A 24,428-nucleotide genomic window follows, 5' to 3' on the forward strand; every position below is an offset into this window, starting at 1 on the left:
GAAGCTACCATATCCTGCCCCTACAAGAGATACCTGGTGGTCTGATCTTAAGAAATCACTTCCACTCCCTCAGGTAGCAGAAGCAGGGGCCCCAGCAGCTCTAGATAAACCATGCTGGCAAAAAATAATACCAGAAAGACTCTGAATGTAAAACTGCTACTGGAACCATAGCTCACAAAAGTAGGTCAAGAATTGCATGCTAAACCCAAACAGGGTAACTGCTTGCTAAAATAAAAGATTTATATAGGACTCAGAGTCTCCTAACATAATAGACAAAATGTCCAGGATATAGTAAAAAATCACTTTTGTCATACCAAAAAAGAAAATCACAGCTTGAATGAGAAAAAAACAGTTAACTGACCACTCTTGAGATAATTCATGTGTTAGAATTGTTCGGCATGGATTTTGGAGCAGTCATCATAAAAATGCTTCACTAATCAATTACGAATTCTCCTGAAACAAAAGAAAATAGAAAGTACCAGCAGTGAAAAAGAAGTTATGAAAAAAGGACAGAATGAAATTAGAGAACGGAAAGATATAGCAGCAGAAATAAAAGTCATGATGGATGGGCTTAATCTTGTTAAGTAGAGATGACAAGAGAGAGGTAGAACAATAGAATTTACACACACCCCCACCCCCAAACAGGGAAAATGAAAAGAGCCTCAGGTACCTGTTGGACAATAACAAAAGATAGAATATTTGTTACCATCAGAGTCCCAAAAGAAAGAAAAGTAAGGCTGATGGAGTATTGGAAGAAATAATTGCTGAAAATTTCCAATATTTGTGAAAGACAAACCTTCAGGTCCGGGACTTCCCTGGTAGCGCAGTGATTAAGAATCTGCCTGCCAATGCAAGGGACACGGGTTCGATTCCTGGTCAGGGAAGATCCCATGTGCTGCGGAGCAACTAAGCTCATGTGCCACAACTACTGAGCCTGTGCTCTAGAGCCCGCGAGCCAGCACTACTGAAGCCCGTGCACCTAGAGCCTGTGCTCCACAGCAAGAGAAGCCACTGCAATGAGTAGCCTGCGCACCGAAACGAAGAGTAGCCCCTGCTCGGCACAACTAGAGAAAGCCCGCATGCAGCAATGAAGACCCAATGCAGCCAAAAAAAAAAAAATAATAAACCAAAAAACCCTTGAGATCCAAGAAGCTAAGCTAACCTCAAACAGGATGAACTCAAAGAAATCCATGATTAAACAAATTGTAATTAAATTACTGAAAACTAAAGACAAAGAAAAAAATTAAAAACAGCTAAAGAGCAACAACACATTACCTACTAGGGAACACAAATTTGAATGACATTATATTTCTCATCTGAAACTACAAAAGACCAGAAGGAAGTGGCAAAATATTTCTCAAGTTCTTAAAGAAAAGAACTGTCAACTGAATACTTGGTAAAAGTATTTTTCAGGAATGGTGGGGAAATAAAAACATTCTCAGATCATGGAAAACTATAGACGAACCTTCCATTAGCATACCTACTATTAAAGACTGGCTAAGTGAAGTTCTTCAAACAGAAGGGAAGTGATATAAGAAATATTGGAGCATCAGGAAGGGAAAAGGAACAACGGAAAGAGCAGAAATTTGGGCTTTTCTTTCTCCAGGAGATTTCTAAATCATATTTGATGATTGAACCAAAAATTATAAGTGGTAAAATGTTGATGTTTATAAGTCACATATGAACATTATAACATCCAGAACAGCTATTACAAAACCTAAGCAAAAAGATATATTCAAAACCACTATAAATAAATCAAGATGGAATCCTAAAACTTGATCAAGTAACTCTCAGGAAGGCAAGAGAAGCAGAGGAATGAGAAACAGAGGAAATATATAGAAAACAGATAGTAAAATGGTAGACGTAACTGCTCACATATTAATTACCTTAACTGTAAATAGTTAAAATATACAAATCATAAAAGAAATTGGCAGAGTTGATTTAAAAAACATGACCTACCGAGTATCTGCTGCTTACAAGAAACTTCAAATTCAACAACATAGGTAGAGGGAAGTAACAGGATGGAAAAGGATATACATGAAAACATTACTTTTTTTAGGGAATGGCTATATTAATATCTGATAATATAAACTTCAGAACAAAGAAAATTACTACAAAAAAGAGGAGCATTACATAATGATAATAGGGATCATTCCACCAGGAAGACATAATGATCCGAAATATGTATGCACCAAATAACAAAGCCTCAAATTAAATGAAGTAAAAACTGAGAACATTGAAGGGAGAAATAGAAAAACCACAATTATTTTATTATCCTTGCTCAGCATTGATAGAATTACTAGACAAAAAATCAGACTGTAGAAGATCTGACCAACACAGTCAACCAATAGGATCTAATTGGTGTTCATAAAACATTGTACCCAACAACAGTAGGATACACATTAAACATTCACCAATATAGATCATATCCTGGGCCATAAAACAAACCTCAACAAATTTAAAAGAATTGAAACCATCAAAGTGTTTTCTATGACTACAGTGGTATCCCACTAGAAACAAATAACAACACTGAGAAAGTCTCTAAATATTTGGTAATTAAACAATACATGTTAAAATAATCCATGGGTTGTAAAAGAAGTTTCAGAGAAAAAAAATATAACTGAATGAAAACAAACCCATAAAATACCAAAATATTTGGGTGCAGCTAAAGAAGTGTTGAGAGAAATTTATAGCATTAAATATCTACATTAGAAATGAGCAAGGATCTAAAATCAATAATGTAAGTTCCTACCTCAAGAAACTAGAAAAAAGAAGAGCAAAATAAAACCAAAGCAAGCAGAATAAGGAAACAATAAAGGTAAGAGCAGAAATCAGTGAACTTGAAAATAGGAAAGTAATAGAGAAAATCAAGGAAACAGAAAGTTCGTTCATCAAAACAAAATCAATAAAATTAGCAAGACTGACAAAAGACACAAATCACAATATCCAGATTGAAATATGGAATATTACTACAAATCCCACAGACATTAAAAAGATAAAGGAAATATTACAAAAAACTTTATCCTCACAAATTTGAAAACTTAGAGATCAACTCCTTGATAACTGCAAACTACCAAAATTCAACTAAGATGAAATAGACAATCTTCATAGCCCTATAATCATCAAAGAAATTTATTTTGTAACTTCTGAGCTCCTGAGAAAGAATTCTCCAGGCACGGATGATTTTACTGGAAAAATTTACCAGACATTTAAAGAAGAACTAATACCAATTTTATACAGTCTCCCCCAGAAGAAAGAAGACTTGTACTTCTTTCCCCCAAAAGCAGGAATGCTTCCCAGCTCATTTATGAAACCAGTATTAAGCTGATACCAAAACCAGACAAAGTCAATACAAAAAAAAAAGAAAGAAAGAAAATGGTAGATCAGTATCTTTCATGGACTAAGAATAAAAATTCTTCAATAACATATTAGCAAACTAGATTTGGCAATGTATAGAAAGAATAATTTACTATGAGCAGGTGGAATTTGTTTCAGCTATGCAAGGCTGCTTCAACATTTGAAAATCAATCCATGTTATCTACCATATCAATAAGCTAAAGAAGAAAAGCTGTGTGATCATATCAGTTGACAGAGAAAAAACATTTGACAGTATCTAACACACACTGATGATGAAAAAAAAACCTCTCAGGAAGTGAAGAAAAGAAAGATATTACCTCAGCTTGATGAAGATCATCTGTGAAAACTCTACAGTTAATATCATGCTTAATAGTGAAAGACTGAATGTTTTCCCCTTAAGACTGGAAATAAAGAAGATAAGGAAGACCATGCTCACCACTGTTTCAACAAAGTACTAGAACTTCTAGCCACTGCAACAAGACAAGAAAAAGAAATAAAAGGCATATAGATGAGAAGGGAAGAAATAAAACTATAGATAATGTAATCTTCTAAGTTGAAAATCTCAAGGAATCTACAATTTCCTAGGACTAACAACTGAGTTTGGAAAGGTCAAAGGATACCAGATCAATTGCATTTCTGCATACTAACAACGAACATGCATAAACCAATATTTAAATGTTAAATTAATACCATTTAGAGTCACTCCAAGTAAAATGAAATGCTTAAGTGTACATTTCACAAAACATATATAGGATCTGTATGCTGAAAATTATTAAATGTGATGAAAGAAATCAAGGCTAAATAAATGGAGAGACATAGTGTGTTCATGGATTAGAAGACTGAACACAGTAAAATGTTGATTTCTTTTTTCAAACTGATCTGTAGGTTTAAGGCATTTCCTATAAAAAATTCCAGAAAGGTTTTTTTGTGGACATAGGTAAGCAAGTTTATTTTAAAATTTATATGGAAAGATACAGGCTCTAGAATAGCTAAAACAATTTTGACAAAGAAGAATAAAGTGAGAGGAATATGTCTACCTGATACTAAAACTTACTATATAGCTATAGTATATTGGTGGAGGGATAGACACATAGATCAATGAAACAATAGAGAACCCAGAAATATACTTACACAGATATGCCCAGCTGATGTTTGATGAAGGTGCGAGAGCAATTCAATAGCAAAAGAATGGTCTTTTCAGCAAATAGTGCTGGGACAATTGGACATCCAGAGGTTAAAGAAAAAAGAACAAAACTTCATCCAAAACTTCACACTCTACACAAAAATTAACTAAAAATGGATTGTGGATTTATATGTAAAATGTAAAGCTATAAAACTTTTAGAAAGAAAATAGGAGAAAATCTTTGGGATCTAGGCCTAGGCAAAGAGTTCTTAGATTTGATTACTAAAAGCTTGATCCTTAAAAAGAAATTATAGAGCTTCCCTGGAAGATCCCACGTGCCGTGGAGCGGCTGGGCCCATGAGCCATGGCCGCTGAGCCTGCGCGTCTGGAGCCTGTGCTTCTCAACGGGAGGGGCCACAACGGTGAGAGGCCCGTGTACTGCAAAAAAAAAAGAAAAAGAAATTATAAATTAGACTGTCAAAATTCATAACTTTTGCTCTGGGAAAGCCATGTAAAGGGGATGAAAAGACAAGCTACACACTGGGAAAAAAATAATATGAAAATCATATATCTGACAAAGGACTAGTATCGACTATAATGTAAATATAAAGAATGCTCAAAATTCGATAGTTAAAAAAAAAAACCCAAATAAACCAATTAGAGAATGGGCAAAGGACATGAACAAACATTTCATCAGAGAGGATATACACGTGGCAGTTAAGCACATGAAAGATTGTTTAGCATCATTAGCCATCAGTGAAAAGCAAATTAAACTGCAGTGAGATATCATTATACATCTACCAAAATGGCTAAACTAAAAAATAGTGAAACACCAAATGCTGCTGAGATGCAGCGAAACAGGATCACTCATAGATTGTTGGTGGGAATGAAAAATGGTACAGCAACCTGAAAAATAGTTTGCAGTTTCTTATAAAACTAAACATGCAATTACCATACAATCCAGCAAATTGTACTGGGCATTTATCTAAGAGAAAAGAAAATCATGTTCATGTAAAAATCTATAGTCAAATGTTCATAGCAGCTTTATTAGTAATAGCCCCAAACTGAAACAACCCCAGATATTCTTCAATAGGTTAATGGTTAAACAACTGTGGTGCATCCATACTATGGGTACTGTCCAGTGATAAAAAGGAAAGAAGTATTGATATACACACACCAACCTGGATGAGTCTCCAGAGATTTGTACTTGGTGAAAAAAGCCAATCCCCAAAGGTCAAATACTTTATGACTCCATTTATATAATATTCTTGAAATGATGAAATTGTAGATAGAGCAAATTAGCGGTTTTCAGGGCTTAGGGATGGTGGGGAGGGGAGAAGTGAGGAGTAGGGAAGGAAGTGGCTGTGACTACGAAAAGTAGCACTGAGGGATCCTTGTGATGGAATTGTTCTGTATCATGACTGTAATCATACGAATCTACATAGGTGATAACATTGCTTGGAGCTAAACACACACACATACACACACACGAGTGCATGTAAAACTAGTAAATCTGAATAACGTTGATGGATTAATGTTAAATGTTAAATTTCTGGCTGTGATATTGTTCTGAAGTTTTAAAGGTGTTATTTGGGGAACACTAGATGAAGGGGATATGGGCTCTGACTGTATTGTTTCTTATGACTGCTTTTATGTCTACAATTATCTCAAAATAACAAGTTTAAAAAAAATAAAGCATGTATAAATTATCTCAAACAAAATAAAACAAAAACCTACATTGAGAATTGGAAAAAAGGGACAAAGATGAAGGTCCAAACATCTGTGGTGGTCAAAACTATTGCTTCTGACTATATTAGTTTGAACAATATAAAGTGGCCGATATTAGATTTTAACTTACAGGAATAACAATTTCATGTGTCTCGCACTAATACACTTAGGCCTTGTTAAGAAATTAACAGCCTTTGGAATAAGGGATGAGTTAGTGATATTTTATATAGTTTATGTGGGTCATTGTGAAGTATCACCATTCTCTTGTTTTATATTAGAGGAACAGCAAGTTGGCTTTCCCTATCCCTCAGAATATTTTGGAGGTTATTTTCTTTCAGCAGGCATGATATCTTAAAAAACAAAGAACAAAACAAAACACTTAATGAAGATTCTACCATAGTCTTGCCTAATCATATGCTTATAGTTATGGGAGGTTGTAGAGAAGCCAGGTACATTGAATCAATTGGAATGGTACTTGATACTTTAACAATAAATTAAAATAGCATGTTTTGCAGCTCCTAATTCAAAAATATTTCTAGTAATCTTCCTGTTGTCAGCTGCTTCTGGTGTGGTTGATAGTTGTGGGGTGAGGTTTCAAAAGGAGCAGAGAAAAATAGCCAAAGCATATTGTATGCACCTCTTGCATTATGCAGACCTGTTTGTTCAGGAATGAGAATGACCTCCCTGACTCAGCCCCAGCGCTGTGAGTGATTCTGGCAAGTGTGCTGGGACAGCCCTAGGCAGGTCACTTTGAGAGGTCAGGAAGGTCTAGTGCCTCAGTGGGTTGTTGTTTTGGGTACCAAAGAAGAAAGTACATACAGCACAACGTCTGCACATAGAATCTAGTTAATAAATGTTCATTTGCCTTCACCCACCCATTCCTGCATCTATCATAGCTCCTTTTACTTTCACACACAGCAAAGGAAGAGATACACTATTAAAATCAAAATAATTTTGAGCTTTTTATGACATGAAGAAATAGACTGTTACTACGTACACATACGAGTCCACAAATGCTGTAAATTATTTATTGAAAGAGTGTAATAATACTGTTTACTCAGAATTTTATTTGAATTGCTTGTGTCTAATATTTAGTTAGGTGGTTGACTAGTCAGGTATTCCAGGTTAAAATATTAACCTTAGTCCTTTGCCCATGCCAGTTGATCCAGTTTTTAATCACAGGGCCCTCTGGGATCCCAGAGGGGTCCACGTGTCAGTGGCTGGTATTAGAGAGATTCACTCCAGTGGCTGTTAATTCATGCTTTGAAGCCTTGAATCCTGGCTGTTTCACATATTAGGAAATTACTTGACCTCTTCATCCCTCCATTTCCTCATGTATAGAGTGGGGAAAATAATACCTACTTCACTGCGCAAATGAGAAGAATCAATGAGATCCTGTGTATTACAAAGGACCCAGTACTGTTCCTTCCACAGAACATGCTCAGGGACCAAACAGAAGGATCAAAGCGCATTCACAAAACAGAGACCTCCCTGGTGGATTTACGTATTGCTCAGAAACATCAGCAAAGAGAACTCTGCTTCCCCGGCATGTGAAACCTTCTGAAAGTCCTGTCACTACTCAGTACTTGGTCCCCTGCGTTCTTCTGGCCTCCTACCTTGATATTTCTGAGCTAGAGTACAATTAGCAATTGCTGTGTTGAGTACACACCCTATTTCCTTGATGTACTGCCCCTTTTTCTATATTGGTTTATGTTAATAGTATACACCTTCTGAGATTTAAAGTCCCAGATTTATTTATTTATATGAGGATCCATGGGGTATAGTGAGAAAATAAAAATTTTAATTTAATTTGTTTTATACCATCTCAGTCCAAAAAGAATTTGAAGTGGCTTATAATATGTACACTAAAAAGTAGGACATGATGACCAAAGATGAGTAAAAGATTTATATACAGTAACATACAAGGAGCATTTGTGTATATATTTATTTTTTCTTTACAAAAGATACAATTAACTTGTTAAATTTTAAATTATCTGCAATTGTGTTTTTAAACAGATACTATCTTCATTTACTGATAAAGAACTCTTGGCATATGCAAAAGCTGGAGCAGTAGCTGAAGAGGTCTTAGCAGCGATTAGAACTGTGATTGCATTTGGAGGACAAAAGAAAGAACTTGAAAGGTGTGAGTCTCTCTTTTTAAGTTGGTAGAGATGTTAAATTCTGTCATTTTATATGCCCTTCCGGTTGCCGGTGATGACTATAAGAGTACTCTCTGATATATATGTTTCCTTAAGTAGCTTCATGGATATGTTACAGCATAGTTAATATTCTGGAAAAGTTGTAATTCTAATTGTACTCTTCTTATATCTGCTTATTCAAAGCATTTTCTAGAGTCTTCTAGGTCATTAGTGACATAAAATAATACCTTAAGGCTGAAACATAGTAATTCTTGATTCTCTAAGAATGAATGAGTGTTTTGTGTTAGATCTGTGGGGTCATTAAGTCAGAATAATGGTTACCTCTGGGGGAGATGAGTTGGTGATAAGAGAGGGACACAGGGCCGGGGGCATCTGTGGGTCTGATGGTTTGCTCAGTTGTGCACAGTGACCTCAACTGTGCTTACGTGGTTGTTCACTGTATATTCTTTAAACTGTACATGTGTGTTTGGAGTACACTTTGTTTATATGATATATTTCATACCCACAAAGATATCCTCTGAGAATGATTTGTGATGGCTATGTACCTACCATAGTTCAAAGGAAAGTAATATCTGTGTTCCACCTCAATTTTTGCTAAGGTTTTTGCTTTTGCCTTAAAATATGTCTGACTAATAAAATGTGAAGTCTTGCTTAATTACCTGGCAAACATCCAATTAAATGAAGCCCCTCTTCTCTTGGTGGTGGAGGCGACAGGTCCAAACAACCACAAATGAACAAAATATCGAACATACCAGTTGGGGTAGATAACTATTTGGGGAAATAAAATACTCGATGAGAGTCATAGGGGAGTCTTTACTATTTAGAGAGATTATTCAGCAAAGTCCTTTCTGAATAGTGAATGTTTGAATAGACACGGAATGAAGTTTTTTTTTTTAAAATAAATTTATTTATTTGATTTTTATTTAGTTTTGGCTGCTTTGGGTGTTTGTTGCTTCGCGCAGGCTTTCTCTAGTTGCAACGAGCAGGGGCTACTCTTCCTTGCAGTCCGCGGGCTTTTCACTGTGGTGGCTTCTCTTGTTGTGGAGCATGGGCTGTAGGCTCATGGGCTTCAGTAGTTGTGGCTCGCAGGCTCTAGAGCGCAGACTCAGTAGCTGTGTTGCACGGGCTTAGTTGTTCCTCGGCATGTGGGATCTTCCTGGACCAGGTCTCAAACCCATGTGCCCTGCATTGGCAGGTGGATTCTTAACCACTGCACCACCAGGGAAGCCCCAAAATGAGGTTTTAAACTTGCGATTTGTTTCCAGTTTTCCTCAGTGGAAAGCCGGACCAGAAAAAGAATGCATCCACCAGCACAGGGAGACAAACAAGGCCTATCTGCTTCTGCCTAGTTTTTGAGCTGGGGGAAAGCATCTCTCCATAGAAATCAAAGTCTCAGGCCTCACCTTCAGGCGCTGCTAGAGTCTGAATTTATAATACTCTGTGGACTAGGGAGCTATCTCTTCCTAAAACTGAGGATTTCGCATTAAAAATGAATCCAAGTCCAGTGCTACCACTAGGGTGTTTGGTAGAAGAAATTTTTAAATTGCTGAAAATTAATGACTTAGAAAAAGAACAATAGAGAAAAGGAAGTACAAGAAGGAAATAATATAGATAAGAGCATAAAAATAATTTAATAGAAAAAAAGATAAAAAAGCAGAGTTGACAAAAATCCATAAACTAATTCTTTGAAAACACAGTTAAACAATGAAGTAGTATTTTGTAAGTTTTTTAAAATTAATTAATTAATTTTATTTATTTATTTTTGGCTGTGTTGGGTCTTCGTTGCTGCGTGCGGGCTTTCTCTACTTGCAGTGAGTGGAGGCTACTCTTCATTGCGGTGCGAGAGCTTCTCATTGCAATGGCTTTTCGTTGTGGAACACAGGCTCTAAGCACGCGGGCTTCAGTAGTTGTGGCACGCAGGCTCAGTAGTTGTGGCTCGTGGGCTTTAGAATGCAGGCTCAGTAGTTGTGGCACACGGGCTTAGTTGCTCTGCAGCATGTCAGATCTTCCCGGACCAGGGCCTGAACCCGTGTCCCCTGCATTGGCAGGCGGATTCTTAACCACTGTGCCACCAGGGAAGCCCTTTGCAAGTTTAATGAGGAACAAAATAAGAATGAATAAGGAAAGAATTGCTACAGATTTTTAAAAATCTATTTAAAAAATTAGTTTTTTACCAATAAATTGTAAAATCCTGATGAAATAGACAATATCCCAGAAAAATATAGGTTAAAATTCTCTTAAGAAGAAAACTTGAGTAGAACTATAATCATTAAAGGAATCGAATCCAGTTTAAAATCTCCATCCCTTGCCTTTACGTATACGTACACACCAAGTAGAAACCACCAGGTCCAGATAATTTTACAGGCAAGATTTTAACAAAACTTCAAGCAAGAGGTAACCCCATCTTACACAGATTGTTTGTGAGAATGAAAAATATATATAGAAAGTTGTTAGTTCATTTTAGGAGGCTAGTATAACTTTGACACCATACCAGACAGCAGGTATATGAGAAAGGAAAATTGTAATATAGTTTCACCTAAAACATAGATGCAGAAAATCTAGATAAATTATTAGCTAAATGAATCAATGTGAAAAATATCAGATTTAAAAAAAATCCTGAACCTGGTGGCTTGATCCTATAAATGCAAAGATGATTTAACCTTAGGAAATCTATTAATATAATTAACCACACTAGCAGATTGAAAGAAACGTTTTGATGGATGAGGAAAAAGCATTAATTGCATATGATTCTTGACAAAAATTTTCTTAATCTGATAAACCAGATACCCACAGGAAACTTTGTATTAAATGGTAAAATGTTAAAAGCATTTCTTTAAAATAATGAATGAAACAAGTATGTCCGCTAGAATCATTTCTATTCAGTGTTGTACTGGTATTACCTAATAAAATGAAGGAAAAAATAAGAGTAAGAATAATAAATAAAAATAAAGTGAAAAGCTCTAAGGGCTGGAAAACAAAAAGCAAAACTGTCATTATGTACAGATGATATGATTGTCTACATAGGAATTCCAGTAACAGTATAGTAAGGTCTGCAGATCAACAATGTATGGTAAGGTCTACGGGTACCTGATGACAATTCAGAAAAAAAAATGGCGTTCCTGTGAACAATTAGAGAATATGTAGTATTTCATCAATTCTGAGATGCACATTTTTCTCTCACAATTCATCATCTCTGAAATTCAGATAAATCCTACAGTCAGAGCCATCTAACGGTTGCTATGGGACTGGATTGAGAACTCAAGTTCTGCGGGAAGGATTTGTGTTTGCTTCTGCCGTTCACTGGGGGCACTATTAACCTGAAACCACTTTTGGGTCCCAGCTGTATATGGAGTGCCCTATTAAACTCCTTTTTTTTTTCCATTTACTTCTCAATGTGTGAGATTTCTTTTTTTCTTTTTAAACATCTTTATAGGAGTATAATTGCTTTACAATGTTGTGTTCGTTTCTGCTGTATAACAAAGTGAATCTGCTATATCCATATGTATATCCCCATATCACCTCTCTCTTGCATCTCCCTCCCACCCTCCTTATCCCACCCCTCCAGGTGGTCGCAAAGCACTGAGCTGATCTCCCTGTGTTGTGTAGCTGCTTCCCACTAGCTAGCTATTTTACATTTGGTAGTGCATATCTGTCAGTGCTACTCTTTACGTTGTCCCAGCTTACCCTTCCCCCTCCCCATGTCCTCAAGTCCATTCTCTGTGTCTGCGTCTTTATTCCGGTCCTACCCCTAGGTTCATCAGAACCAATTCTTTTTCTTTAGATTCCATATATATGTGTTAGCCTGCAGTATTTGTTTTTCTCTTTCTGACTTACTTCACTCTGTATGACACACTCTGGGTCCATCCACCTCACTACAAATGACTCAATTTCGATTCTTTTTATGGCTGAGTGATATTCCATTGTATATATATGCCACATCTTCTTTATCCGTTCATCTGTCGATAGACACTTAGGCTGCTTCCATGTCCTGGCTGTTGTAAATAGTGCTGCAATGAACATTGTGGTACATGACTCTTTTTGAATTATGGTTTTCTCATGGTATATGCCCAGTAGTGGGATTGCTGGGTCCTATGGTAGTTTTCTTTTTAGTTTTTTAAGGAACCTCCATACTGTTCTCCATAGTGACTGTATCAATTTACATGCCCACGACGGTTCCCTTTTCTCCACACCCTCTCCAGCATTTATTGTTTGTTTTTTTGACGATGGCCATTCTGACTGGTGTGAGGTGATACCTCATTGTAGTTTTCATTTGCATTTCTCTAATGATTAGTGATGTTGAGCATCCTTTCATGTGTTTGTTTGCTATCTGTATATCTTCTGTGGAGAGATGTCTATTTAGTTCTTTGCCCATTTTTGGATTGGGTTTGTTTTTTTGATATTGAGCTGCATGAGCTGCTTGTATATTTTGGAGATTAATCCTTTGTCTGTTGCTTCGTTTGCAAATATTTTTTCCCATTCTGAGGGTTGTCTTTTCGTCTTGTTTATAGTTTCCTTTACTGTACAACAGCTTTAAAGTTTCATTAGGTCCCATTTGTTTATTTTTGTTTTTATTTCCATTTCTCTAGGAGGTGGGTCAAAAAGGGTCTTGCTGTGATTTATGTCATAGAGTGTTCTGCCTATGTTTTCCTCTAAGAGTGTGATAGTGTCTGACCTTACATTTAGGTCTTTAATCCATTTTGAGTTTATTTTTGTGTATGGTGTTAGGGAGTGTTCTAATTTCATTCTTTTACATGTAGCTGTCCAGTTTTCCCAGCACCACTCATTGAAGAAGCTGTCTTTTCTCCATTGTATATTCTTGCCTCCTTTATCAAAGATAAGTTGACCATATGTGCATGGGTTTATTTCTGGGATTTCTATCCTGTTCCATTGATCTATATTTCTGTTTTTGTGCCAGTACCATACTGTCTTGATTACTGTAGCTTTGTAGTATAGTCTGAAATCAGGGAGCCTGATTCCTCCACCTCTGTTTTTCTTTCTCAAATTGTTTTGGCTATTTGGTCTTTTGTGTTTCCATACACGTTGTGCAATTTTTTGTTCTAGTTCTGTGAAAAATGCCATTGGTAGTTTGATAGGGATTGCATTGAATCTGTAGATTGCTTTGGGTAGTATAGTCATTTTCACAATGTTGACTTTTCCAATCCAAGAACATAGTATATCTCTCCATCTATCTGTATCATCTTTAATTTCTTTCATCAGTGTCTTACAGTTTTCTGCATACAGGTCTTTTGTCTCCTTAGGTAGGTTTATTCCTAGGTATTTTTTTCTTTTTGTTGCAGTGGCAAATGGGAGTGTTTCCTTAATTTCTCTTTCAGATTTTTCATCATTAGTGTATAGGAATGCAAGACATTTCTGTGCATTAATTTTGTATCCTGCTACTTTACCAAATTCATTGATTAGCTCTAGTAGTTTTCTGGTAACATCTTTAGGATTCTCTATGTATAGTATCATGTCATCTGCAAACAGTGACACTTTTACTTCTTTTCCAATTTGTATTCCTTTTATTTCTTTTTCTTCTCTGATTGCTGTGGCTAGGACTTCCAAAACAATGTTGAGTAATAGTGGTGAGAGTGGGCAACGTTGTCTTGTTCCTGATCTTAGAGGAAATGGTTTCAGTTTTTCACCATTGAGAATGATGTTGGCTGTGCATTTTTTGTATATGGCCTTTATTATGTTGAGGTAAGTTCCCTCTATGCCTACTTTCTGGAGGGTTTTTATCATAAATGGGTGTTGAATTTTGTCAAAAGCTTTCTCTGCATCTATTGAGATGATCATATGGTTTTTATCCTTCAATTTGTTAATATGGTGTATCACATTGATTGATTTACGTACATTGAAGAATCCTTGCATTCCTGGGATAAACCCCACTTGATCATGGTGTATGATCCTTTTAGTGTGCTGTTGGATTCTGTTTGCTAGTATTTTGTTGAGGATTTTTGCATCTGTGTTCAGCAGTGATATTGGCCTGTAGTTTTCTTTTTTTGTGACATCTTTGTCTGGTTTTGGTATCAGGGTGATGATGGTCTCGTAGAATGAGTTTGGGAGTGTTTCTCCGTCTGCTATATTTTGGAAGAGTTTGAGAAAGATAGGTGTTAGCGCTTCTCTAAATGTTTGATAGAGTTCACCTGTGAAGCCATCTGGTCCTGGGCTTTTGTTTGTTGGAAGATTTTTAATCACAGTTTCAATTTCAGTGCTTGTGATTGGTCTGTTTATATTTTCTGTTTCTTCCTGGTTCAGTCTTGGAAGGTTGTGCTTTGCTAAGAATTTGTCCATTTCTTCCAGGTTGTCCATTTTATTGGCATATAATTGCTTGTAATCTCTCAGGATCCTTTGATTTCTGCAGTGTCAGTTGTTCTCCTTTTTCATTTCTAATTCTATAGACTTGAGTCTTCTCCCTTTTCTCTTGATGAGTCTGGCTAATGGTTTATCAATTTTGTTTATCTTCTCAAAGAACCAGTTTTTAGTTTTATTGATCTTTGCTATTGTTTCATTCATTTCTATTACATTTATTTCTGCTCTGATCTTTATGATTTCTTTCCTTCTGCTAACTTTGGGTTTTTTTGTTCTTCTTTCTCTAATTGATTTAGGTATAAGGTTAGGTTGTTTATTTGAGATTTTACTTGTTCCTTGAGGTAGGATTGTGTTGCTATAAACTTCCCTCTTATAACTGCTTTTGCTGCATCTCATAGATTTTGGGTCATTGTGTTTTCATTGTCATTTGTTTCTAGGTATTTTTTAATTTCCTCTTTCATTTCTTCAGTGATCTCTTGGTTATTTAGTAGTGTATTGTTTAGCCTCATGTGTTTGTATTTTTTTTTTTTTTACATTTTTTTTCCTGTAATTGATATCTAGTCTCATAGCGTTGTGGTCAGAAAAGATACTTGATACGATTTCAGTTTTCTTAATTTACCTAGGCTTGATTTGTGATCCAAGATATGGTCTATCCTGGAGAATGTTCCGTGAGCACTGAAAGAAAGTGTATTCTGTTGTTTTTGGATGGAATGTCCTGTAAATATCAATTAAGTCCATCTTGTTTAATGTATGAGTTAAAGTTTGTGTTTCCTTATATATTTTCATTTTGGTTGATCTGTCCATTGGTGAAAGTGGGGTGTTAAAGTCCCCTACTATGATTGTGTTACTGTCGATTTCCCTTTTATGGCTGTTAGTATTTGCCTTATGTATTGAGGTGCTCCTCTGTTGGGTGCATAAATATTTACAATTGTTATATGTTCTTCTTGGATCGATCCCTTGATCATTATGTAGTGTCCTTCTTTGTCTCTTGTGGTAGTCTTTATTTTAAAGTCTACTTTGTCTGATATGAGAATTGCTACTACAGTTTTCTTTTGATTTCCGTTCGCATGGAATATCTTTTTCCATCCCCTCACTTTTAGTCTGTATGTGTCCCTAGGTCTGAAGTGGGTCTCTTGTAGACAGCTTATATATGGGTCTTGTTTTTGTATCCATTCAGCCAGTCTATGTGTTTTTTGGTTGGAGCATTAATCCATTTACATTTAAGGTAGTTGTCAATATGTATCTTTCTATTACCATTTTCTTAATTGTTTTGGGTTTGTTATTGTAGGTCTTTTCCTTCTCTTGTGTTTCCTGCCTAGAGAAGTTCCTATAGCATTTGCTGTAAGGCTGGTTTGGTGGTGCTGAATTCTCTTAGCTTTTGCTTGTCTGTAAAGGTTTTAATTCCTTTGTCGAACCTGAATGATATCCTTGCTGATTTAGTAATCTTCGTTGTAGGTTTTTCCCTTTCATCACTTTAAGTATGTCCTGCCAGTCCCTTCTGGCTTGCAGAGTTTCTGCTGAAAGATCAGCTGTTAACCTTATGGGGATTCCCTTGTATGTTATTTGTTGCTTTTCTCTTGCTGCTTTTAATATTTTTTCTTTGTAGTTAAGTTTTGATAGTTTGATTAATACGGGTCTCGGCATGTTTCAATTTGGGTTTATCCTGTATGGGACTCTGCGCTTCCTGGACTTGACTATTTCCTTTCTCATGTTAGGGAATTTTTTGACTATAATTTCTTCAAGTAGTTTCTCAGACCTTTTCTGTTTCTCTTCTTCTTCTGGGACCCTGATAACTCGAATGTTGGTACATTTAATGTTGTCCCAGAGGTCTCTGAGACTGTCCTCATCTTTTAATTCTTTTTTTCTTTATTCTGCTCCCTGCCAGTTATTTCCACCATTTTATCTTCCAGCTCACTTATATATTCTTCTGCCTCAGTTATCCTGTTATTGATTACTTGTAGAGTATTTTTAATTTCAGTAATTGTGTTGTTTATCACTGTTTGTTTGCTCTTTAGTTCTTCTAGATCGTTGTTAAATGTTTCTTGTATTTTCTCCATTCTGTTTTCAAGATTTTGGATCATCTTTACTATCATTACTCTGAATTCTTTTTCGGGTAGGTTGCCTATTTTGTCTTCATTTATTTGGTCTTGTAGTTTTTTACCTTGCTCCTTCGGCTGTAACATATTTTGGTCGTTTAATTTTTTTTTTTTTTTTTTTTTGATGGGTGGTGCTCTAATTCTGTCTTACTGGGTGTTTGGCCTGTGTCATCCAGCACTGGAGTTTGCAGGCAGTTGGATAGAGCTGGGTCTTGGTGCTGAGATGAGGACCTCTGGGAGGCCTTACTCTAATTGATATTCCTTGGGTTCTGAGGTTCCCTGTAGTACAGCGCTTTAGAGTCGGAGCTCCCATTGCAGGAGCTCGGGCCCAATCTCCTGCCCGGGAACCAAGATTCTGCAAGCTCGCGGCACAGTAAGGAAAAAAAAAAAAAAAACCTTGGCTATGGGGGTGGAGTTTAGGCGGGGTAGAACTTAGGCAGGGGTGGGGTTTAGGGTGGGGCGGGACCTAGACGGGTTGGGGGATGACGTTTGAGCATTTGATAGGGCCTAGGTGGGTCTGTGTTCAAGCTTGGGGCGGGGCGTCTGCTTAGGACCTGGTGGAATGGGAGAGGCATCACCCAAGGAGGGCTTCTGGAGTGTGGCGTTCCGGAGTTTGGAGGTAAGTCCCTGGTGAGGGTGTGTGGGTGGGGTTTAGGCCTAGCTTGTGGGAGGGCGTCTCCGAGTGTAGAGGTAGGGCCCTGGGTGGGGGTGTAGGGGCGGGGCTTGGGCTCTGCGTGGCAGGAGGGAGACTCCAAGGGCAGAGTATTAGGCCCAGGAGCTCAACAGGCTTCCCTGTTCCTAAGTGGTCAGGGAAAGAGCTGGCCCCATTTACGTTACTTCGTGGCCCTCCCCCACTGTCTCACCCCAGATCTCCCCCATTGCTGCTGGACCCCTAATGGTGGGTGGGTCCCGCTGGGTGTAGGAATTCCTCCCTTCCCCTAGCCACCCCTCAGGGGTGCTGGTCCCAGAGGTCTGGCCTTTATTTTTGCTCCCCCTTTTCTCCTTCCCACTCCCTCAGGACCTGTGCAGCTGGAGGGGGCCTCGGTGGGCAGAGGATCAGGCCTCGGATCTCAGCAGGTTCCTGGGGGTCCAAGTGGCAGGGGAAACCTGGCCACGCTCCCTTTTGATCCTCTGCCCTCCCAGTGGTCCCCCAATTTCCCCCTTCGGGCGTTGGATCTGTTCCCCTCCCCCAGCTGCCCCTCAGGGGTGCTGGTCCTGTCCTGCCTCCACTTCTCCTCCCCCCTCCCCCCACTCCCCACATCCTACCCGGTCGCAGGGGGTTCCTCCCATCCCCTTAGGTGTCCATGGTCCCCCAGGGGTGCCTGGTAGGTGCCCTTTTTGTGAGGAGACGCGAATTCTGCGTCCTTTTAGTACGCTATCTTGACTCCACCCCCTATACTCCTTTTTAATGCTACATAAAACAACAAAATTATAATACTTTTTATTTTTATTTTTTTGGCTGCATTGGGTCTTCATTGCTTTGCACGGGCTTTCTCTAGTTGTGGCGAGCGGGGGTTACTCTTTGTTGCAGTGCGCAGGCTTCTCATTATGATAGCTTCTCATTGGGGAGCATGGGCTCTAGCCACGCAGGCTTCAGTAGTTGCAGAACGTGGACTCAATAGTTGTAGCATGTGGGCTCTAGGGCACGCAGGCATCAGTAGTTGTGGCTCCCAGGATTCAGTAGTTGTGTCTCTTCGGCCTAGCTGCTCCACAGCATATGGGATCTTCCTGGACCAGGGATCAAACCCACGTCCCCTGCATTGGCAGGTGGATTCTTAACTACTGTGCCAGCAGGGAAGTCCCTATAATACTTTTTTAATTAATGGCATCCAAAATTTGAAGAACATAAGTTGAGAAGATATTATTATTAGCGATGAAAAACAATAATGATGTATGTGATGTCACCTGGGTAAGGAGGGAAAGGACATAATAGGAGTCAAGTCCAATATTCAGAACTTAGATAAATCTGATCATTTTAGTTCACTGAAATTTTAAAAGAATTGAGGTTTTTTAAATGGAGTGCTTTAAGTAATAAGGTACAAATTTTTTTGTTGTTTTAGAGAAGATTTTGATTAACTTTTTATTATAAGAATAAGCAAATGGGCTTACATAGGTATATTCAAAGATTCATTTTAGGTGTAGAATCATTTCTTCAGAAGATATTAGTTACTGGAATGTATTTTTGAAAGATCATTCTCCTCTAGGGAACTGGAAGTTAGTTAGTTTTTTTGTTTTTTTTTTTTTGCAGTACGCGGGCCTCTCATTGTTGTGGCCTCTCCCGTTGCGGAGCACAGGCTCCGGACGCGCAGGCTCAGCGGCCATGGCTCACGGGCCCAGCCGCTCCGCGGCATGTGGGATCGTCCCGGACCGGGGCACAAACCCGTGTCCCCTGCATCGGCAGGCGGACTCTCAACCACTGCGCCACCAGGGTAGCCCTGGAAGTTAGTTTTGCCTGAAGATCAAGAGTAGGCTCAGGACTGCCACCTGATGGCCTAAGGTTCTTTCCATCTTGGCCATTTCTTGAAAGTTCAGTTCATTCAGCAAATTTATCCAGCATCTAACACACCCCACGGACTATGCTAGGCTCTGGGGATATTTGCCTTCGTGTTATCCCCAGTCAAAACAGTAAGGTGAAGAAAAGGGAAGGAAGGGAGGCAGGAAAGTAGTAAGGAAGATAAGAAAGAAATCATCAAAGACATGAATTAAATCATGAATTTTTAAAATGTGCTATGAAACAATCAAAGAGTGTGCCCATGAGAGTAAGGAGGGCAAATTTACTTGAACGATGGTGGTCAAGGAAGGTATGATGGATGTTTGAGGTGGTTTCATGGAGGCTGGGACTTGAGGGATGAGGAAAATCCTGCTCTAGTAGGGGTAGGGATAGAGGAGTCTTCCAGATTTCCTGAGGTGGCAAAGACTTTGGTATATTCTAGAAAATATCCTAAGGCTTGTGTGCCTGGAGTACAGTTGAGTGAGAGGAGATTGAGATGAAGAAAGGCTGTTGAGGGTGGGTGGGGGCCGGAACAAGGGGACTTGCAGACCCTGGTGAGGAGTTAGGATCTAACTCTAAGGGCACAGGGAAGCGGTTGAGGGTTTTAAACAAGGGAGTGACCGTCTACATTACGTTTTAAAACCATTTCTCTGCCTGTAATTGGTCTGGTGAATGTATGAGAGCCGTCAAAGATTTGCTCGGAAGACTGTTGAAGTAGTCCAGGAGAAGGGTGATAAGTTCCTAGATTGAGGATTTAATTTGGAAGTAGAATTGTTAAAATTATCCTTAGACCAAATATAATTCTTCAGTTTTCTCTCTAGTTCTTGCTCTTCCCTTCTCTGCTTCCACATAGACAAGTAATTAAGGTCTTAGTCTGATTTTCTCTTGAAATTAGCAGGTATAGTAGGATCTCTCAAAGTCTCTCAGAATTTAGAGTGAATTTAATTCAGTAGTATACAATAGTTTTATTCTCCTTCATTTAAATATATTTTTCTCTAGTGTGTGTCTTGCATATGTTGACCTGTTAGTATTGATTTCTCTTTGCTTAGCAAAAATTGTTCCTTGCTCTCATAAGGGGCTATTTGCGTCACTGATATATATTTTCATATTATTTAAGAATATTTTTTTCTAAATGTCATTGTTTTATTATGTAACTTTGCCCCTTTTAGGAAATCCTACATTATCATTTTCATACTAAAGCTTATAATGAATAAACGATTTTAATATCTGGTGTTATATGTGTATCAAAGCCTATGTAAAAGTAGTATTGTTTGTTTTTCCTTCTTCCTTACCCTCTTATTTTCTTCCTTTATCTTTTCTGGCATCTAAATGATTTTCTTCCTTGTTTCTTCTGCCTGTGCAAAAGTTTCCTCTGGCTGCTTGGGACACAGCATATCAGTGAAATGATTTCTGCATTAGTCTTGGTAAGCAAGAACTGAATTAAAGGAAATAACAGGGTGTGACTCATAGTATTAAAGTTACTTAAATGTCATCATGTATAATTTATGCCTAGTAATACTTTCACATCAAATCACTTCATAAAGTGGGAGGGATATATATCAACCATTGAAATACATTTCTCAAAAATAATTTTTTGGTCAAAGATTATAACTGGCAAGTTTGGGATTTACATTTTTGGAGGGAGAAACTCTAATAATATATTACCATTTTATCACCATGAAGTTCTGTTTAAATTTGCTCTTTAAGCAGTAGTCATGTAATTTTCATTTGGCCATGCTTTGGTAACTGGTTATTGGTGAAGTAGTTTTTAAAAGGCATGAAGGCAAGAAAGAATGCATGCTCATATCTGAGCAAGGCTTGACCTCTGCTTCTACATTCTAACGAATGGGACAGATGCTCCAAAACATAAATATAATACTGCATAATATTTACATAGTCATGTGTTTATGGATCAGAGACCTCAAAATATACACTCTGTATGGAAATAAATTGTTTCATGTCAACAATTGTGAGCTCCTGTTCCTGCAAGGAGTTGTGATTGAGAGGCTAAGGACAGATTTAAGGCTCAATTATAATCTGTCCTATTTCTCTAATAATTTTACCGTGATTCTGTATTTGCAAAGATCCTTCTTTTTCTTTAAATTAGGGTCCCATTTGCTTATCTCCACATCTCTCTTCTTAAGGAAAGCAGTCTGCCATGTTCCTTTCAAATGAAGGTAAAGTTACAGAGGCCATCTCCTTTACTTACCTTGAATATCAGAAATTAACCAGTTTCCCAGGGTGTAAAAAGTACTTGAATTGCCGTTTGGGAGTAAGTGTTAAGTGATTAGAAAGAGAGAGAAATATCTGTCAGTGGACTCTAACATTGCTTTGGTTTTTGTTTGCTTCCTTGCTTTTGCCCTCTTTTGTGTATTTCCCTGTATATGCTGTAAGAATTATTAACAGGTGTTCTCCAAGTTTGGCTAATGTAGTGCAGATTTTTGTGCTGTGAACAGGTTACAGGGTTATAGTACTGAGATCTTGATTTTCTCCATCCTTGAGGCAGCCAGAAGGCCTTGGGTGGCCCAAGCCACCAGGGAGAGCCCCTCCCTCCAGCAGTGAGTAGCCATGACAGGACCAACGTCGGAAGCATTGACAGAGGGGATGGGTAGTAGGCAACGTATAGAAAGGCTGAGGGAGGGGACACTGATACATAGTGATGGATTATTATATACTTAAAGCCAAATAATTTTTTCAGGTCAGTGATTTTTAAAATAAACATCTGTGGAAGTAAGATAAACTAGACAGTTTATTTGCATGTAAAAAGTCTTAGATGGCAATTCAGAGCTCTTAAAATGCTCTCGCACATATATTTTCTCATTTGGTTCTTCCAGCAGACCCAGGGGGAAGCAGGGCGGGGAGCAGACTTGATATTCAGAGGTTTAAAGGACTCACCTATATTGAGCACTTTCTAGCATTTTATCTTCATTTTATTAGTACATTTAAAACACATGCAGATTTTCAAGGGAAAACACAGGTGTTTTCATAGCTTCTGTTTTGTCTTATGTATGAAACGATGCAAGTTCTGGAAGTTCGCTAAGTATTACTTCATTTATTTCACTATTGCTAAAGTCAGAGAAGGTGCTTTTTAGAACATCCCTCGACAAATTACTTAATTTCCATAAGGCCTCAGTTTCGTCTTTACAAGAAGGGATTAACATAATACTAACATCATAGGATCAGTGTGTGGACAAAAGGAGAAAATACATGTGCTGTATTGACCCGTTTCATAAGATTTATAGGTATGTGTGCTAATTTTTGTTACTTCTCCCAGGTACAACAAAAATTTGGAAGAAGCTAAAAGAATTGGAATAAAGAAAGCTATTACAGCCAACATTTCTATGGGTGCTGCTTTCCTGTTGATCTATGCATCATATGCTCTGGCATTCTGGTATGGGACCTCCTTAGTCCTGTCAGAAGAATATTCTGTTGGACAAGTACTCACTGTAAGTGATGTTATATTAAGAGATGACTCACTATTAAAATGCCAGTGAAATTTCGTAGTGTTGGTTTGACTGTTGGAGAATATATTTTCGAAGAATTATTAAATAATGCAAAGAATAGCGAGCAAGAGACTGGGATTTGATATCAGGCCATCTTGGTTCAAATTCCGGCTCTGCCACTTAGTAGCTGTATGATTCGCTTCAGCCACCTAGACTTTTCAAGACTCTCTTACCTCTTCTGCAAAATGGAAATGACAGGAATAAGGTGCCATAAGTTTTAGTGTTGTTGTAAAGGACTAACCGAGAACATGAGTAGAGAATCACTTAGCAAAATTCCTTCTATGTAAGTTGTTGGGTAATATAACTTCTGTGTGATCTAGAAAGAAGTGAATAGTGACATTAGTTCCCTTTAACCCCTGAAGAAAAACGGTATCAAGTCTACCAATAAGAAACGGATTTGGGCAAAATGAAAAAAAAACAAACAAAAATAAACGGTTCATCAGACCTCAAAGAGTATACAATCTGGTGGAGGGCAGAGACTCCATCTGATAAAGAATGTGTGCTTTATACTTCACAAAATACTTTCATATGTACCATTTCACTTGATACAAGAACACTAAGGTTGCCCGGTAGGGAAAATAGATAGAATCTTGCCTGTTTTTGCAAATAAAGAAATTGAAGCCCAGAGATCTAGGAGAATCACCCGAAGACATAGAGCCAGTCAGTGCTCAATCCAGGATTCAGACTTTGGGCTTCTGACTCTCATAATAGGGGTTTGTTTCCACTGTACCCTACTGATGACCTGAACCAAAATTCTTGGCCATTGAAGACATATAAAAATATTCTAATCATACAGAATTTATTGTTTCACTGAGCCGGTAAGACTAATTCAGCATTCTAAACTGTAAAGTACTTCAACTTTAAAAATATTTTTAACAGCCAGTATTGATAGGTTGCCTTTGCCATTTAAAAATTTAATTAGTGATGTTAGAAGAAGTATGAAAAAATGTACTAAACACTAAGTAACTTGATGTTTTTCCTTCACATTCCTCAGGTCTTCTTTTCCATATTAATTGGGGCTTTTAGTGTTGGACAGGCATCTCCAAGCATTGAGGCATTTGCAAATGCAAGAGGAGCAGCTTATGAAATCTTTAAGATCATTGATAACGTAAGTCTGGGCTGGCCATTTATCTATCTGTCGAAAAAAGTCGATTTTCTTTATCACTTTATTCAACTCTCCACAGATGTCAGTAAAAGTAGTTATTGTAACCTAGTCATCTTCTGAAATTTTATTCTGTTTAGAAACCAAGCATCGACAGCTATTCGAAGAACGGGCGCAAACCTGATAATATTAAGGGAAATCTGGAATTCAGAAATGTTCACTTCAATTACCCATCTCGAAACGAAGTTAAGGTACAGTGATAAATGATTAATCAGTGATTCAACAGTGTATTGGATGAAGCGTGTCTGATACTTCCCTTTAGAGATTGTTTAAAAAAAAGTATGTTTAAACCTAGTTGTTTTTTTGTTTTGTTTTTTTTGTTTTTTTTTTTTTTGCGGTACGTGGGCCTCTCACTGTTGTGGCCTCTCCTGTTGCGGAGCAAGGCTCCGGACACGCAGGCCCAGCAGCCATGGCTCATGGGCCCAGCCGCTCCGCGGCCTGTGGGATCTTCCCGGACCGGGGCATGAATCCATGTCTGCTGCATCGGCAGGCGGACTCTC

General features: G+C 37.9%; 1 protein-coding gene across 2 annotated transcripts in view; it reads left to right on the forward strand.

Annotated features, from left to right (window-relative positions):
- The window catches only part of ABCB1 (ATP binding cassette subfamily B member 1), a 112,136-nt gene that overhangs the window by 33,762 nt on the left and 53,946 nt on the right, over positions 1 to 24,428 (forward strand). For both annotated transcript variants that reach the window (XM_022588333.3, XM_089917743.1), the window contains 4 exons: positions 8,225 to 8,349; positions 22,538 to 22,709; positions 23,761 to 23,874; positions 24,009 to 24,119. In XM_022588333.3, the coding sequence (XP_022444041.3) occupies positions 8,225 to 8,349; positions 22,538 to 22,709; positions 23,761 to 23,874; positions 24,009 to 24,119 (522 nt within the window). The remainder of the gene's footprint in view (positions 1 to 8,224; positions 8,350 to 22,537; positions 22,710 to 23,760; positions 23,875 to 24,008; positions 24,120 to 24,428) is intronic.

Source organism: Delphinapterus leucas, chromosome 9, assembly GCF_059928025.1.
Source record: "Delphinapterus leucas isolate spDelLeu-1000000601 "Yukka" chromosome 9, BTC_Dleu_Yukka2, whole genome shotgun sequence".
NCBI lineage: Eukaryota > Metazoa > Chordata > Mammalia > Artiodactyla > Monodontidae > Delphinapterus > Delphinapterus leucas.